The sequence below is a fragment of the Oncorhynchus keta genome, chromosome 17 (assembly GCF_023373465.1).
Source record: "Oncorhynchus keta strain PuntledgeMale-10-30-2019 chromosome 17, Oket_V2, whole genome shotgun sequence".
Classification (NCBI taxonomy): domain Eukaryota; kingdom Metazoa; phylum Chordata; class Actinopteri; order Salmoniformes; family Salmonidae; genus Oncorhynchus; species Oncorhynchus keta.
The window spans coordinates 50,540,288-50,559,113 of NC_068437.1; the positions used below are offsets into that span (position 1 = coordinate 50,540,288).

General features: G+C 44.4%; 1 protein-coding gene across 3 annotated transcripts in view; it reads right to left on the minus strand.

Annotated features, from left to right (window-relative positions):
* LOC118376716 (contactin-1a-like) overlaps window positions 1-18,826 on the minus strand; it is a 180,764-nt gene that overhangs the window by 69,049 nt on the left and 92,889 nt on the right. For all 3 annotated transcript variants that reach the window (XM_052466325.1, XM_052466326.1, XM_052466327.1), the window contains exons 4-6: window positions 2,543-2,669; window positions 1,506-1,681; window positions 863-958 (exon numbers count right to left, since the gene is read on the minus strand). In XM_052466325.1, the coding sequence (XP_052322285.1) occupies window positions 863-958; window positions 1,506-1,681; window positions 2,543-2,669 (399 nt within the window). The remainder of the gene's footprint in view (window positions 1-862; window positions 959-1,505; window positions 1,682-2,542; window positions 2,670-18,826) is intronic.

Here is an 18,826-nt window from a genome sequence, read left to right on the forward strand (position 1 = left end):
GTACCTAAGCCCTAACAAAAGTAGCTACTTGGACATAAATAATGGACATTATCGAACAAATCAAACATTTATTGTGGAACTAGGATTCCTGGGAGTGCATTCTGATGAAGGTAAGGGAATATTTATAATGTTATTTCTGATTTCTGTTGACTCCAACATGGCGGATAAAACACTTTTTTCTGAGCGCCGTCTCAGATTTTTGCATGGTTTGCTTTTTCCGTAAGGTTTGTTTGAAATCTGACACAGCGGTTGCATTAAGGAGAGGTATATCTATAATTCCATGTGTATAACTTGTATTTTCATCTACATTTATGTTGAGTATTTCTGTTGAATGATGTGGCTATGCAAAATCACTGGATGTTTTTGGAACTAGTGAACATAACGCGCCAATGTAAAATCAGATTTTATTGATAAAAATATGAACTTTATCAAACAAAACATACATGTATTGTGTAACATGAAGTCCTATGAGTGTCATCTGATGAAGATCATCAAAGGTTAGTGATTCATTTTATCTCTATTTGTGCTTTTTGTGACTCCTATCTTTGGCTGTTTTTCTGTGAGTAGGTGGTGACCTAACATAATCGTTTGTGGTGCTTTCACTGTAAAAACCTATTTGAAATCGAACACTGTGGTGGGATTAACAACAAGTTTACCTTGAAAACGGTACAAGATACACCCAGCCATGTCTCACACATCTTCAGACTTCAGTTGAGATGTGTTGAGACACTTTGAGACATGACGTAGACACTATTCAAGACATTGTAAGATACATTTGACACCATCTGTGTCTAGCATTAGCATTAGCCATAACAATGACCTAGCATCATATAATTAGCCATTAGCTTAGCCTATCACTTACCTGGGTAGTGTGGGGGAGGAGCGCAGAGCAGCACTGCCCCCTGGCCCTCCTTCACATACACCGCCTCTCTCTCCTCAGAGGAGAAGAAGTCCAGGTCTTGGAGAAAGAGAGGAGGGACAGAGAGAGGGCGGGGGGGGAATAGAGAAGGCGAGGGAGAGAGTGACGGGGGAGAGTAGGGAGAGGAAGACAGAGAGAGTTCAGATTCATTAACAAGCCTGGATAATCCACTGTCACACTCTCCCTCGCCTCATTTATGTAAGAACACTGATCCTCCAAATACTCTTAAACCCTGTAACCTCTCTCTCAAAACCACTTCAAAACCAGGACCTGTGTTTAACTAGTTGGCAGGCTTGAAATTTGCAACTGTCATCTTTCAAAGTGAACTTACTATCGATTCAGCAGAAGTGATTCCATGTCATGCTACCCTCTACAAAGTTTGACCATTCAAATTCCATTTCCACAGCTGTTATGATGTGCCACTGCTGTCTCTCAATCACAGCTCCACTCACATAGGCATGACAGCTTAGCCTAGCCTAAGGGGCAGCTCTAAAAAAGTCATTTCATCCTTCCTGCCAATGATAATGTGTTACGTAACAATGGGGACGGGGATCCCATCCAATCCCGTCCAATCCACTCCACTCACATCCAAACTGGACAGCGGCCTCTCTGCTGACCACAGTGCCGTAGTCGTTGGTGGCCTTACAGGTGTACTTCCCAACGTGTTTGTTCTTGATGGGGTTAGAGATGACCAGGTTGCCTCCCACCAAAGTGTAGTGGTTGTCTTCATCCTGGTCTATATTCCTGCTGTTTAATCTCCACCTGAGGAGAGAGGAGGGGACACGAACATGTGCTCTTGAGCCAAAGGAGGTTCCCTAAACGGCCACATTACAGTTCAAAACAAATTACAACTTTTACTTTTACTTTGATACATTCCTAAAGAAAATGATGTACTTTTTACTCCATTCATTTTCACTGACACCCAAATGTAAGCATTTTCATTGCTTATCAGGACTGGAAAAAGGTTCAATTCACACACTTCTCAAGAGAACATCCATGGTCAACGCTACTGCCTCTAAACACACATGCTTTGTTTGTAAATTATGAGTGTTGGAGCGTGCCCCTGGCTATCTGTTAAAAAAATGGTGTAGTCCGTTTTGCTTAATATAAGGAATTTGAAATTATTCATATTTTTATGTTTGATACTTATGTATAATTTAAACAAAATACTTTGGGACTTTTACTGAAGTAATATTTTACAGGGTGACTTTCACTTTTACTTCAATAATTTTCTATTGTTAAGGTATCTTTACTTTTACTCAAGTATGACAATTGGGTACTTTTCCTACCGCTGCATGCTGAGTACAGATTGACATACTGTACAACACAGCACAGTAGGTGGGGTTTGGGGGGTGAGGGGGACGAGGAACATACAGTATAACACAGCACAGCAGGTAGTGTTTAGAGACGAGGAACATAGTACAACACAGCACAGCAGGTAGGGTTTAGGGAGTGTTGGGGTGGGGGGGGTTGAGAGACGGTGAGAGACGAGGGACATAGTACAACACAGCACAGCAGGTAGGGTTTAGGGAGTGTTGGGGGGGTGAGAGACGGTGAGAGACGAGGAACATAGTACAACACAGCACAGCAGGTAGGGTTTAGGGGTGAGAGGAGGACTGTTACGTGTATGTGGCAGGTGGGTTGGCTCGTGCTCGACAGCTCATGGTGATTTTGGCCTCAGGTGACTCCTCGGGGTAGATGGTGTCGACCGGCTGATCCTCAAACACCGGCCCGTAACCTGTAGCATCGTCTGAGGAGAGAGACACACATCGTTAACGACTTAGCACCTAACGGTTTAGACAAACAGTACATGACATCCTCGTAACACACACACCGGCACATTACCTGTAGCATCGTCTGAGGAGAGAGAGAGAGAGAGACTGTATATATATATAATATGACGTTTGTAATGTCTTTATTGTTTTGAAACTTCTGTATGTGGAATGTTTACTGTTAATTTTTATTGTTTATTTCACTTTATATATTCACTTTATATATTATCTACCTCACTTGCTTTGGCAATGTTAACACATGTTTCCCATGCCAATAAAGCCCTTGAATTGAATTGAGAGAGAGAGAGAGAGACAGACAGACAGACAGACAGACAGACAGACAGACAGACAGACAGACAGACAGACAGACAGACAGACAGACAGACAGACAGACAGACAGACAGACAATGTATCAGGACCTACTAGGTCAGAGAGACAGACAGATAAATATACAGATACACAGGGTGAATGTATCAGGACCTACAAGGTCCGAAAAGACAGACAGACAGACAGACAGACAGACAGACAGACAGACAGACAGACAGACAGACAGACAGACAGACAGACAGACAGACAGACAGACAGACAGACAGACAGAGTGAATGACTCAGGACCTACTAGGTCAGAGAGACAGACAGGATAGTCCCAGCCTGTTTCAGTCTGTTGTCTTTCACTTTGTACCTAATGAATAAGACATAGGTCTCGGGATAAGACATATGAGAAAGCGATATAAAGTTGAGTTTATTTTCTTTCACAAAGAAAAACATTTGTTATGGACAAATTATATTCTGGCAGTAGAAGAACAACATGATGAAATGTCAGTATTTTCCCAGAACCCCTTGGTGTTTCTTAGTACTATAATGTCTTCTGACACAGAGTTAGTCTCAGGTGCATTAATAACCTAATATACAGTGCCTTGAGAAAGTATTCAGACCACTACGTTACAGCATTATTATAAAATGGATGACATTTTTTTTAAACTCAGCAATCTACACCCAATACCAAAGTGAAAACAGATTTGTAGAATTTTTTGCAAATGTATTAAAATAAAAGTATTCAGACCCTTTGCTATAGGACTTCAAATTGAGCACCGGTGCATCCTGTTTCCATTGTTCATCATTGAGATGTTTCTACAACTTGATAGTAAATTCAATTGACTGGACATGATTTTGAAAGGCACACACCTGTCTATATAAGGTCCCACAGTTGACAGTGCATGTCAGAGCAAAAACCAAGTCGAAGGAATTGTCCGTAGAGTTCAGAGACAGGATTGTGTTGTGGAACAGATCTGGGGAAGGGTACCAGAAATGTCTGCAGCATTGAAGGTCCCCAAGAACACAGTGATCTCTTTCATTCTTAAATGGAAGAAGTTTGAACCACCAAGTCTCTTCCTGGAGCTGTCCGCCCGGTCAAACTGACCAACCAAGAACCCAATGGTCACTCTGACAGAGCTCTAGAGTTCCTCTGTGGAGATGGGAGAACCTTCCAGAAGGACAACCATCTCTGCAACGCTCCACCAATCAGGCCTTTATGGTAGTGACCAGACGGAAACCACTCCTCAGTAAAAGGCACATGACAGCCCGCTTGGAGTTTGCCAAAAGGCACCTAAAGACTATCAGACCATGAGGAACAAGATTATCTGGTCTGATGAAACCAAGATTGAACTCTTTGGCCTGAATGCCAAGCGTCACATCTGGAGGAAACCTGGCACCATCCCTACGGTGAAGCATGATTGTGGCAGCATCATGCTGTGGGGATGTTTTTCAGCAGCAGGGACTGGGAGACTAGTCAGGATCGAGGCAAAGATGAGCGGAGCAAAGTACAGAGAGAACCTTGATGAAAACCTGCTCCAGAGCCCTCATGACCTCAGACTGGGGCAAAGGTTCACCTTCCAACAGGACAACAACCCTAAGCACACAGCAAAGACAACACAGGAATGGCTTGGGGATGGCTTGGGGACAAGTCTTTGAATGTCCTTGAGTGGCCCAGCTAGAGCCCGGATCTCTACCTCCCTCCCCATCCAACCTGACAGAGCTTGAGAGGATCTGCAAAGAAGAATGTGAGAAAATCCCCAAATATAGGTATGCCAAGCTCTTTGAGGAAAAGATCATGATTATTAGAAAGCAAATTACGGACTCCTCTTTAAATCTGCGTATTCCTTCAAAGCTCAGTTGTCCTAAGTCTGCACAACTCTGCCAGGACCTAGGATCAAGAGAGACACTCAAGTGTTTTAGTACTATATCTCTTGACACAATGATGAAAACAATCATGGCCTCTAAACCTTCAAGCTGCATACTGGACCCTATTCCAACTAAACTACTGAAAGAGCTGCTTCCTGTGCTTGGCCCTCCTATGTTGAACATAATAAATGTCTCTCTATCCACCGGATGTGTACCATACTCACTAAAAGTGGCAGTAATAAAGCCAGAAAATATAAAATACTAATCGGCCTATATCGAATCTTCCATTCCTCTCAAATGTTTTAGAAAAGGCGGTTGCGCAACTGCCTTCCTGAAGACAAACAATGTATATGAAATGCTTCAGTCCGGTTTTAGACCCGATCATAGCTCTGAGACTGCACTTGTGAAGGTGGTCAATTACCTTTTATTGGCATCAGACCGAGGCTCTGCATCTGTCCTTGTGCTCCTAGACCTTAGTGCTGCATTTGATACCATCGATCACCACATTCTTTTGGAGAGATTGGAAACCCAAATTGGTCTACACGGACAAGTTCTGGCCTGGTTTAGATCTTATCTGTCGGAAAGATATCAGTTTGTCTCTGTGAATGGTTTGTCCTCTGACAAATCAACTGTACATTTCGGTGTTCCTCAAGGTTCCATTTTAGGACCACTATTGTTTTCACTATATATTTTACCTCTTGGGGATGTCATTCGAAAACATAATGTTAACTTTCACTGCTATGCAGATGACACACAGCTGTATTTCAATAAAACATGGTGAAGCCCCAAAATTGCCCTCGCTAGAAGCCTGTGTTTCAGACATAAGGATGTGGATGGCTGCAAACTTTCTATTTTTAAACAGAGATGCTTGTTCTAGGTCCCAAGAGGTCCGTACGCTACGGTCACAAGATGCAGGCCTCCTAATTGTCCCTAGAATTTCCAAGCACACAGCTGGAGGCAGGGCTTTCTCCTATAGAGCTACATTTTTATGGAATGGTCTGCCTACCCATGTGAGAGACGCAAACTTGGTCTCAACATTTAAGTCTTTACTGAAGACTCATCTCTTCAGTGGGTCATTATGATTGAGTGGAGTCTGGCCCAGGAGTGTGAAGGTGAACGGATAGGCTCTGGAGCAACGACCCGCCCTTGCTGTCTCTGCCTGGCCGGTTCCCCTCTTTCCACTGGGATTCTCAGCCTCTAACCCTATTACAGGGGCTGAGTCACTGGCTTACTGGTGTTCTTCCATGCCTTCCCTAGGAGGGGTGCGTCACTTGAGTGGGTTGAGTCACTGATGTGATCTTCCTGTCCTTGTTGTGCCGTGGCGGAGATCTTTGTGGGCTATACTCGGCCTTGTCTCAGGATGGTAAGTTGGTGGTTGAAGATATCGCTCTAGTCGTGTGGGGGCTGTGCTTTGGCAAAGTGGGTGGGGTTATATCCTTCCTGTTTGGCCCTGTCCGGCGGTATCATCGGATGGGCCCACAGTGTCTCCTAAACCGTCCTGTCTCAGCCTCCAGTATTTATGCTGCAGTAGTTTATGTGTGGGGGGGCTAGGGTCAGTTTTGTTATATCTGGAGTACTTCTCCTGTCCTATCCGGTGTCCCTAGTGAATTTAAGTATGCTCTCTCTAATTCTCTCTTTCTTTCTCTCTCTCGGAGGACCTGAGCCCTAGGACCATGGCTCAGGACTACCTGGCATGATGACTCCTTGCTGTCCCCAGTCCCCAGCTGCTGCTCCAGTTTCAACTGTTCTGCCTGTGATTATTATTATTTGACCCAGGACTACCTGACATGATGACTCCTTGCTGTCCCCAGTCCACCTGGCCGTGCTGCTGCTCCAGTTTCAACTGTTCTGCCTTATTATTATTCGACCATGCTGGTCATTTATGAACATTTGAACATCTTGGCCATGTTCTGTTATAATCTCCACCCGGCACAGCCAGAAGAGGACTGGCCACCCCACATATGCTCTCTCTAATTCTCTCTTTCTTTCTCTCTCTCGGAGGACCTGAGCCCTAGGACCATGCCCCAGGACTACATGACATGATGACTCCTTGCTGTCCCCAGTCCACCTGACCGTGCTGCTGCTCCAGTTTCAACTGTTCTGCCTTATTATTATTCGACCATGCTGGTCATTTGAACATCTTGGCCATGTTCTATTATAATCTCCACCTGGCACAGCCAGAAGAGGACTGGCCACCCCACATAGCCTGGTTCCTCTCTAGGTTTCTTCCTAGGTTTTGGCCTTTCTAGGGAGTTTGTAGCCACCGTGCATCTACACCTGCATTGCTTGCTGTTTGGGGTTTTAGGCTGGGTTTCTGTACAGCACTTTGAGATATCAGCTGATGTACGAAGGGCTATATAAATACATTTGATTTGATTTGTAGCGTCATACCCAAGACGACTCAAGGCTGTAATCGCTGCCAAAAGGTTCTTCAACAAAGTACTGAGTAAAGGGTCTGAATACTTAAGCAAATATGATTTTTCCGATTTTTTATTTGTAATAAATGAGCAAAAATTGGTAAAAAACTGTTTTTGCTCTGCCATTATGGGGTATCGTGTGTAGATTAGTGAAGGGAAAAAGACAATTGAATGAATATTACAATAAGGCTGTAACCAAACAAAATGTGGAAAAAGTCAAGGGGTCTGAATACTTTCCGAAGGCACTGTATATGCAGCAGCATCTCCCATTGGATACATTATTTGCAGAAGCTAAATATTAAATTGGAAATGAACATGTGTTTACCCAAAACCCTTTCAGTTGTCATCATTATCAGCCGGAGAACAAGACAAGCAGTTAGCGAGCTAAACCCAGAGAGATGTCTTTGATGGAAATGCCTCATTTCACCTGCATACACGCAAGTACGCACGCACGCACGCACACACACACACAGAGAGATAATTAGCCTCAATTAGTCATTCAGTCATTCAAAAAGAGATGCTGATTACTTTCCCTGATCCTGCCTGTGTGTGTGTGTGTGTGTGTGTGTGTGTGTGTGTGTGTGTGTGTGTGTGTGTGTGTGTGTGTGTGTGTGTGTGTGTGTGTGTGTGTGTGTGTGTGTGTGTGTGTGTGTGTGAGCGAGCGAGGGATTGTGTGATCTCTCAGGAACCACAGCTGTCACCTCAATACCTAGGATTGCTACTCTCTCAGATGGTGATATTCTGCTCTTTTTATGTCTGTCTAAAAATGCGAGCGATGTCTCTGAAAGATCCTCTTTAAAACCCAGGACAAAGGATGCAAAATAGCTGTTATGTTCTAAGAGTTCATTCAAACAGAGAGACAGAGAGAGAGATGGAGAGAGAGAGAGAGAGAGAGAGAGAGAGAGAGAGAGAGAGAGAGAAAGAGAGAGAGAAAGAGAGAGAGAGAGAGAGAGAGAGAGAGAGAGAGAGAGAGAGAGAGAGAGAGAGAGAGAGAGAGAGAGAGAGAGGGAAAGAGAGAGAGAGAGAGAGAGAGAGAGAGAGAGAGAGAGAGAGAGAGAGAGAGAGAGAGGAGACAGAGAGAGAGAGAGAGAGAGAGAGAGAGAGAGAGAGAGAGAGAGAGAGAAAGAGAGACAGAGAGGGAGACAGAGAGCGAGAGAGGGAGACAGAGAGAGAGACAGAGGGAGACAGAGAGAGAGAGAGGGAGACAGAGACAGAGACAGAGACAGAGAGGGAGGGAGGGAGAGAGAGAGAGAGGGAGAGTGTGAGAGAGTGAGACAGACAGACAGAGACAGAGACAGAGGGACTTAAACTGTAAAAAAAAACACTTCACATAGAGAGACTGGAATAAAGCCTTGGACTGTTAAAAAATATGATTTTTATCGGACACTTCATAAAACCGAACGACAGCAATGGCGAGGTTGAGAGACGAAAGGAACCTCACACACACTCCAACACAAGGACGTGTAAGTGCCTAACACTGTCATAGCCTGTTGGCCTGGTTGAAAAACCCCAACCACTAAACATTACTGCTGCTTGACAGAGGGAATTACACATGCTCTGCTATACATGGGGCAATGGAGGCACGTTAAGTGAGAAACCATGTTCTGGGAAAGAAGAGGGAGGATAAAAGAGCAGTAACAGTATGGAAAGGAGCTGAAATCTGTCTGGTGAAATGAATGCTATTGGTTTAGTATTAAAGTGTTCCCTGACTGTGAAGTGACAGATGGTGAGGAGGAGTGTTAAACAGACCACATAAGGCACACAGCCTGCAGAAATCAGGAACATTGATGCTCTCTCTCTCTCTCTCTCTCTCTCTCTCTCTCTCTCTCTCTCTCTCTCTCTCTCTCTCTCTCTCTCTCTCTCTCTCTCTCTCTCTCTCTCTCCCTCTCTCTCCCTCTCTCCATGGCGACACATACACTATCTATACAAAAGTATCTGGACCCCCCTTCAAATTTGTGGATTCGACTATTTCATCCACACCCATTGCTGACAGGTGTATAAAATCGAGCACGCAGCCTTGCAATCTCGAGTGACAAACATTGGCCTTACAGAAGAGCTCAGTGACTTTCAACGTGGCACCGTCATATGATGCCATCTGTCCAACAAGTCAGCACATCAAATTTCTGCCTTGCTAGATCTGCCCCTGTTAACTGTAAGTGCTGTTATTGTGAAGTGGAAACGTCTAGGAGAGCGGGACAACCGAGTGCTGAAGCGCGTAACGCGTAAAATTAGTCTGTCCTCAGTTGCAAACTTTTTCATTGGCAAGATAAGCAAACTTAGGGATGACATGTCAGCAACAAACACTGACACTATACATCCAAGTATATCTGACCAAATTATGAAAGACAAGAATCGTACTTTTGAATTCTGTAAAGTGAGGGTGGAAGAGGAGAAAAAATGATTGTTGTCTATCAATAATGACAAGCCACCAGGGTGTGACATTCTGGATGGAAAATGACTGAGGATAATAGCAGATGATATTGCCACATCTTCAATTTAAGTCTACTAGAAAGTGTGTGTCCATTCCGCTACCTAAGAATAGTAAAGCCCCCTTTCACTGGCTTAAATAGCCGACCAATTAGTCTGTTACCAACCCTTAGTAAACTTCTGGAAAAAAATTGTGTTTAGACCAGATACAATGCTATTTCACAGTAAACAAACTGACAACAGAATTTCAGCATGCTTATAGGGAAGGACAATCAACAAGCACAGCACTTACACAAATGACTGATGATTGGCTGAGAGAAATTGATGATACAATTATTGTGGGGGCTTTGTTGTTAGACTTCAGTGCAGCTTTTGACATTATTGACCATAGTCTGCTGCTGGCAAAACGTATATGTTATGGCTTTACACCCCCTGCTATTATGTGGATAAAGAGTTACTTGTCTAACAGAACACAGAGGGTGTTCTTTAATGGGAAGCCTCTCAAATATAATGCTGTTAGATTCAGGAATTCCCCAGGGCAGCTGTTTAGGCACCTTGCTTTTATTTATTTTTACTAACGACATGCTACTGACTTTGAGTAAAGCCAGAGTTTCTATGTATGCGGATGACTCAACACTATACATGTCAGCTACTAAAGCGACTGAAATGACTGCAACACTCAACAAAGAGCTGCAGTTAGTTTCAGAGTGGTTGGCAAGGAATAAGTTAGCCCTAAATATTTATAAAACTAAAAGCATTGTATTTGAAACAAAACACTCACTAAACCCTAAACCTCAACTAAATCTTGCAATAAATAATGTGGAAATTGAGAAATTTGAGATTACTAAACTGCTTGGAGTAACCCTGGATTGTAAACTGTCATGGTCAAAACATGTTGATACAATAATACTTTGTCTCTATACTGACGTTTAGCTTGTTTGATTGCCTTGCGGAGGGAATAGCTACGCTGTTTGTATTCGGTCATGTTTCCGGTCACCTTGCCCTCGTTAAAAGCAGTGGTTCACACTTTCAGTTTCACACGAATGCTGCCATCAATCCACGGTTTCTGGTTTGGGAATGTTTTAATCGTTGCTATGGGAACGACTTCTTCAATGCACGTTCTAATGAACTCGCTCACCGAATCAGCGTATATATCATTAGCCACTTTAAACAATGCTACTTAATATAATGTTTACATACCCTACATTATTCATCGTATATGTATATACTGTACTCTATAACATCTACTGCAGCTTGCCTATGCCGTTCTGTACCATCACTCATTCATATCTTTATGTACATATTCTTTATCCCTTTACACTTGTGTGTATAAGGTAGTAGTTTTGGAGTTGTTAGGTTAGATTACTCGTTGGTTATTACTGCATTGTCGGAACAAGAAGCACAAGCATTTCGCTACGCTCGCATTAACATCTACTAACCATGTGTATGTGACCAATACATTTGATTTGATTTGATTTAGTAGCTAAGATGGGGAGAAGTCTGTCTATAATAAAGCAATGCCCTGCTTTCTGAACAACTCTATCAACAAGGCAGGTCCTACAGGCCCTAGTTTTGTCGCACCTGAACTACTGTTCAGTCGTGTGGTCAGCTGCCACAAAAAAGGACTTAGGAAAATTGCAATTGGCCCAGAACATGGCAGCACGGCTGGACCTTGGATGTAGACAGGGAGTTAATATTAAGAATATGCATGTCAATCTCTCCTGGCTGAAAGTGGAGGAGAGATTGACTTCATCACTACTTTTATTTATGAGAGTTATTGACATGTTGAATGCACCAAGTTGTCTGTCAAAACTACTGGCACACAGCTTGGACACCCAGGCATACCCCACAAGATGTGCCACCAGAGGTCTCTTCACAGTCCCAAAGTCCTGAACAGACTATGGGAGGAGAACAGTACTCCATAGAGCCATGACTACATGGAACTTTATTACACATTAAGTAAATGACGAGCAGTAAAATTAGATTCAAAAAACAGATTGAAAAAAAAACCTTATGGGACAGTGGGGACTGTGAAGCAACACAAATATTGACACACACACACACACACACACACACACACACACACACACACACACACACACACACACACACACACACACACACACACACACACACACACACACACACACACACACACACACACACACACACACAGATTTAGTACTGTAGATATGTGGTAGTGGTGGAGTAGGGGCCTGAGGGCTCACAGTGTGCTGTGAAATCTTTGAATATATTGTAATGTTTTAAAAATGGTATAAACTGCCTTAATTTTGCTGGACCCCAGGAAGAGTAGCTGCTGCTTTGGGGATCCATAATAAATACAAATACAGACACTCACTACCGAGTTCCAAACTGCTTCGAAGCAGCATCAGCAAATGAACCGTTCATCAGGAACTTCAAGAAATGTGTTTCCATGGTCCGAGCAGCCGCACAGAAGCCTAAGGTCCCCATCCGCAATGCCAAGAGTCGGCTGGAGTGGCGTAAAGCTATATATATATATATATATGCCATTATATATATGCCATTTAGCAGACGCTTTTATCCAAAGCGACTTACAGTCATGTGTGCATACATTCTACGTATGGGTGGTCCCGGGAATCGAACCCACTACCCTGGACAAGCGCCAAGCTCACCGCCATTGGACTCTGGAGCACAGGCCTAATCACTCAACATCAGTGGCCGACATCACTAATGCTCTTGGAAGGAAGTCCCCAATGGAAGGAAGTCCCCATGGCAATGTGCCAACATGTAGTGGAAAGTCTTCCTAGAAGTGAGGAGGCTGTTATAGCAGCAATGTTCCAACATCTAGTGGAAAGTCTTCCCAGAAGAGTGGAGGCTGTTATAGCAGCAATGTTCCAACATCTAGTGGAAAGTCTTCCCAGAAGAGTGGAGGCTGTTATAGCAGCTATGTTCCAACATGTAGTGGAAAGTCTTCCCAGAAGAGAGGAGGCTGTTATAGCAGCAATGTTCCAACATCTAGTGGAAAGTCTTCCCAGAAGAGTGGAGGCTGTTATAGCAGCAATGTTCCAACATCTAGTGGAAAGTCTTCCCAGAAGAGTGGAGGCTGTTATAGCAGCAATGTTCCAACATCTAGTGGAAAGTCTTCCCAGAAGAGAGGAGGCTGTTATAGCAGCAATGTTCCAACATCTAGTGGAAAGTCTTCCCAGAAGAGAGGAGGCTGTTATAGCAGCAATGTTCCAACATCTAGTGGAAAGTCTTCCCAGAAGAGTGGAGGCTGTTATAGCAGCTATGTTCGAACATGTAGTGGAAAGTCTTCCCAGAAGAGAGGAGGCTGTTATAGCAGCAATGTTCCAACATCTAGTGGAAAGTCTTCCCAGAAGAGTGGAGGCTGTTATAGCAGCTATGTTCCAACATGTAGTGGAAAGTCTTCCCAGAAGAGTGGAGGCTGTTATAGCAGCAATGTTCCAACATCTAGTGGAAAGTCTTCCCAGAAGAGAGGAGGCTGTTATAGCAGCAATGTTCCAACATCTAGTGGAAAGTCTTCCCAGAAGAGAGGAGGCTGTTATAGCAGCTATGTTCCAACATCTAGTGGAACGCCTTCCCAGTAGAGAGGAGGCTGTTATAGCAGCAAAGAGGGAACCGACTCCATATTAATGCCCATGATTTTGGAATGAGATGTTTGACGAGCAGGTGTCCACATACTTTTGGTCATGTAGTGTATGTTTACATTGCCAAAACAAGTGAACTAGAAAGTATAAAAAAAGTGAAATAAACAATAAGAAATCAACAGTAAACGTTACACATTTAGAAACAAAAGTTTCAACAGAATGGAGACATTTCAAGTGTTATATTATGGCTATGTAAAGTGTTGTAACAATGTGCAAATAGTCTCTCTCTCTCTCTCTCTCTCTCTCTCTCTCTCTCTCTCTCTCTCTCTCTCTCTCTCTCTCTCTCTCTCTCTCTCTCTCTCTCTCTCTCTCTCTCTCTCTCTCTCTCTCTCTCTCTCTCTCTCTCTCTCTCTCTCTCTCTCTCTCTCTCTCTCTCTCTCTCTCTCTCTCTCTCTCTCTCTCTCTCTCTCTCTCTCTCTCTCTCTCTCTCTCTCTCTCTCTCTCTCTCTCTCTCTAATATAGCTATGTGTAGCAGTGCTGTAAATTATTAATATTCCTGTATTGTTTGTGATACTGCTATGAGACCCAGTCCTAACCCTTTCTACCAGGGAGGATATGGGTAGGACCAAGTCTCTAACCATGATTCATCCACAGTGTGATGATCTTAACAGAATGCTGCAGTAGAGGAACCGACAGGATGCCGTACATGTTCACTGTCTCACTTGGACAACAACCATCTTGTTTATGTAAACAAACAAACAAAGTGCCACCCAGATAAACAACTGTGTGTGAGTCTGGGTTTAACTGCATGTTGGCTTGTATCCTGTATCACATTAGACGCTCTGATGCCAGGACTATAAGGAGCAACAGAAAGCTTCAGATGAGCCCAGGCTCCTGGATCACGACTCAGGATAGAGCTGGCATTTTAAATTCAAATGAGCCCCAACAGCTTTGTGGTGGTATTGTTCCAGCAGGACAGACAGGCAGACAGTGTTGTTGAATACTGTAGGTCCTGTTGTCTGGTAATGAAGTGGATCTTCTCTTCATAGCTGGACCCGAGAGAGAAGAGTCTCTCTGTGTGTGCGTGTGCGTGTGTGTGTGTGTGTGTGTGTATGCGTGTATGCGTGTGCGTGTGTCCATTGACTGCTCTGATTGCCTACCCCATAAAGCTTCACCCTCCTTTAACGGAGCCAAGTCGTGCCAGAAGATGAGACAAAAAGAGGGATTGAGATACAGAGGGAGTGACTTCACCAGATAGGCTTACAGAATAATGTGGAGATAGGAAAACAGAGGACGATTGACGTGTTTGGAGAGGGAGGTAGAGACATACAGGAGTGAGAGAGATGGAGACAGAGAGAAGCAATCTGTGTGCATTAGCAAGAGAACGAGAGAGACAGAAAGACAAAGATAGAGAGAGAGAGAAGAGAGGAAGAGAGAGAAACACACAGACAGACAGACAGACAGACAGACAGACAGACAGACAGACAGACAGACAGACAGACAGACAGACAGACAGACAGACAGACAGACAGACAGACAGACAGACAGACAGACAGACAGACAGACAGACAGACAGACAGACAGACAGACAGACAGACAGACAGACAGACAGACAGACAGACAGACAGACAGACAGACACCATCACATACCAATAAAGTTTCATTCAGGTGGTTGCAGATGGTTTTCTTAGGATGATTATTATATTGCATAAACATGATTAGTGCTAACTTAGTGATGACAGATATATCTACGTACCATTAGCTAGGATTGTGAATAGAAAGGATATGACTTTTCTGAGTGCACAGCCATGACAGCGGGATAGACCAGGCCTTAATATTGAGACAGGAGAAAGCCAATGAGGCTGAGGCCAGAACAGCCCAGAGCAATCTATATCTGCAGCCGTCTATCCAGCGATACATAAATATGATCATATTATGGCCGACACGGCATATCAGTGTTACCTAGTGTATAACGGGGATAAATAACATTATCATGGAGGCTTGTATCTATGCCGTGTGTTTTAAGTTGATGATATTATCCTCTTAGACGGGGATTGACAATGACAGTGTTAGTGAATGAATGATGAGCGGCAGACTGACACATTGGTGTTAAGCGGGCAGTGTGGCTTGGTTGGGTTGTGTTCTGGAGAACGCATTGCTCTCAAAATTCACCTCTCCCGACTCCGTATGCAGGGGTGAGATCTTGCGAGGAGCCCCAGATCGAGGGAGATTATCAGTGGTCCTGTATGTCTTCCATTTCCTAGTAATTGCTCCCACAGTTGATTTCTTCAAACCAAGCAAACCAAGCTACCTATTGCAGATTCAGTCTTCCCAGCCTGGTGCAGGTCTACAATTTTGTTTCTGGTGTCCTTTGACAGCTCTTTGGTCTTGGCCATAGTGGAGTTTGGAGTGTGACTGTTTGAGGTTGTGGACAGGTGTCTTTTATACTGATAACAAGTTCAAACAGGTGCCATTAATACAGGTAACGAGTGGAGGACAGAGGAGCCTCTTAAAGAAGAAGTTACAGGTCTGTGAGAGCCAGAAATCTTGCTTGTTTGTAGGTGACCAAATACTTATTTTCCACCATAATTTGCAAATAAATAAATAAAAAATCTTACAATGTGATTTTCTGGATTTTGTTTTCTCATTTTGTCTGTCATAGTTGAAGTGTACCTATGATGAAAATTTACAGGCCTCTCTCATCTTTTTAAGAGGGAGAACTTGCACAATTATTGGCTGACTAAATACTTTTTTGCCCCACTGTAGATGCCTGCTGCCACCCAAACTGATTTTACCCATGGTCGAAATGACACCTCTCATCCAGGAGAGAGAGAACATGAGAGCTTGTGAAAACAGAGAGAGAGAGAGAGGTAGAGAGAGAGAGATAGGTAGAGATATTATATTGAGGAGAGAATAAACAACACCTTCCATGCAGTGACACAACAGCCTCTCCTTTAACAAAATGACATCTATTCCCAGTCACCCTTCACTGACTGACTGTCACTGGTTGGTTAGTGAGGGAATGTGGTGGGAAATATATAAATAGTGTCCATCAGACCAGGGATCAAACTGCATTTTCTATATTTGCCTGGTACAATGGAACAATCCCAAAAGTGCAAATCCTGCCTATCTGGCACTCCAATCAAATGATTGGACTGGCACACAGCTCGGACACCCAGGCATACCCCACAAGACATGCCACCAGAGGTCTCTTCACAGTCCCCAAGTCCAGAACAGACTATGGGAGGCACACAGTACTACATAGAGCCATGACTACATGGAACTCTATTCCACATCAGGTAACTGACACAAGCAGTAGAATCAGATTTAAAAAACACCTTATGGAACAAGCGGGGACTGTGAAGCAACACAAACATTGGCACAGACACACACACACACACACACACACACACACACACACACACACACACACACACACACACACACACACACACACACACACACACACACACACACACACACACACACACACACACACACACACACACACACACACACACACACACACACACACGATAACATACGTGTAGATGCACGTGGATTACCAGCGGCTACAGAAACGTCTACGGTTAAACGTTAACATGACGATGTTGCAATACACTTTGTCCTTTCCAGTCAACAACGATGAGAGAACATTCAGTCCTAAATAGTCCCCATATCCCCTACGTAGTGCACTTCTGTTGACCAAAGCCCTTTGGAGATTAGGGGGTCACAGGTCCCAGCCAGTGCCAGTCTGTTACCACCACCCTCAGGGACCATGCAAAGCCATGCAGCACTTGGGACTGAAGAGGACTGATTGGGGCCCAGTGGTCTTGACATACTTCCAAATCAAATCAAATGTTATTTGTCACATGCGCCGAATACAACCTTACCGTGAAAAGTTAATTACAAGCCCTTAACCAACAATGCAGTTCAAGAAATAGAGTCGATACAATTTTAACTAAAGTAAAAAATAAAATAGAAAGTAACAATAAAATAACAATAACGAGGCTATATACAAGGGGTACCGGTACCAAGTCAATGTGCAGGGGTACAGGTTAGGCAAGGTATTTTGTACATGTAGGTAGGGGTTAAAGTGACTATGCAAAGATAATAAACAACGAGTAGCAGCAGTGTGAAAACAAAAGCGGGGTGTCCATGTAAATAGTGTGGATGGTCATTTTATTAATAGTTCAGCAGTCTTATGGCTTGGGGATAGAAGCTGTTTAGAAGCCTCTTAGTCCTAGACTAGGCGCTCCGATACCGCTTGCCGTGCGGTAGCAGAGAGAACAGTCTATGACTTGGGTGACTGGAGTCTTTGACAATTTTTTGGGCTTTCTTCTGACACCTCCTGGTATAAAGGTCCTGGATGTCCTGTATGGCAGGAAACTTGGCCCCAGTGATGTCCTGTATGGCAGGAAGCTTGGCCCCAGTGATGTCCTGTATGGCAGGAAGCTTGGCCCCAGTGATGTCCTGTATGGCAGGAAGCTTGGCCCCAGTGATGTCCTGTATGGCAGGAAGGGCCCCAGTGATGTCTGTGTCCCCAGTGATGTCCTGTATGGCAGGAAGCTTGGCCCCAGTGATGTCCTGTATGGCAGGAAGCTTGTCCCCAGTGATGTCCTGTATGGCAGGAAGCTTGGCCCCAGTGATGTCCTGTATGGCAGGAAGCTTGTCCCCAGTGATGTCCTGTATGGCAGGAAGCTTGTCCCCAGTGATTTCCTGTATGGCAGGAAGCTTGGCCCCAGTGATGTCCTGTATGGCAGGAAGCTTGTCCCCAGTGATGTCCTGTATGGCAGGAAGCTTGTCCCCAGTGATGTCCTGTATGGCAGGAAGCTTGGCCCCAGTGATGTCCTGTATGGCAGGAAGCTTGTCCCCAGTGATGTCCTGTATGGCAGGAAGCTTGTCCCCAGTGATGTCCTGTATGGCAGGAAGCTTGTCCCCAGTGATGTCCTGTATGGCAGGAAGCTTGTCCCCAGTGATGTCCTGTATGGCAGGAAGCTTGTCCCCAGTGATGTCCTGTATGGCAGGAAGCTTGGCCCCAGTGATGTCCTGTATGGCAGGAAGCTTGGCCCCAGTGATGTCCTGTATGGCAGGAAGCTTGTCCCCAGTGATGTCCTGTATGGCAGGAAGCTTGGCCCCAGTGATGTCCTGTATGGCAGGAAGCTTGTCCCCAGTGATGTCCTGTATGGCAGGAAGCTTGGCCCCAGTGATGTCCTGTATGGCAGGAAGCTTGGCCCCAGTGATGTCCTGTATGGCAGGAAGCTTGGCCCCAGTGATGTCCTGTATGGCAGGAAGCTTGTCCCCAGTGATGTCCTGTATGGCAGGAAGCTTGGCCCCAGTGATGTCCTGTATGGCAGGAAGCTTGGCCCCAGTGATGTCCTGTATGGCAGGAAGCTTGTCCCCAGTGATGTACTGTGCCGTAAACACTACATTGTTTGTGGACTACATTATATGAGAGAGATTTGTATTGTAAGTGCAGAGTATCACAAAACGCATTGCAGTATTCTGGAGGGGCTGATTG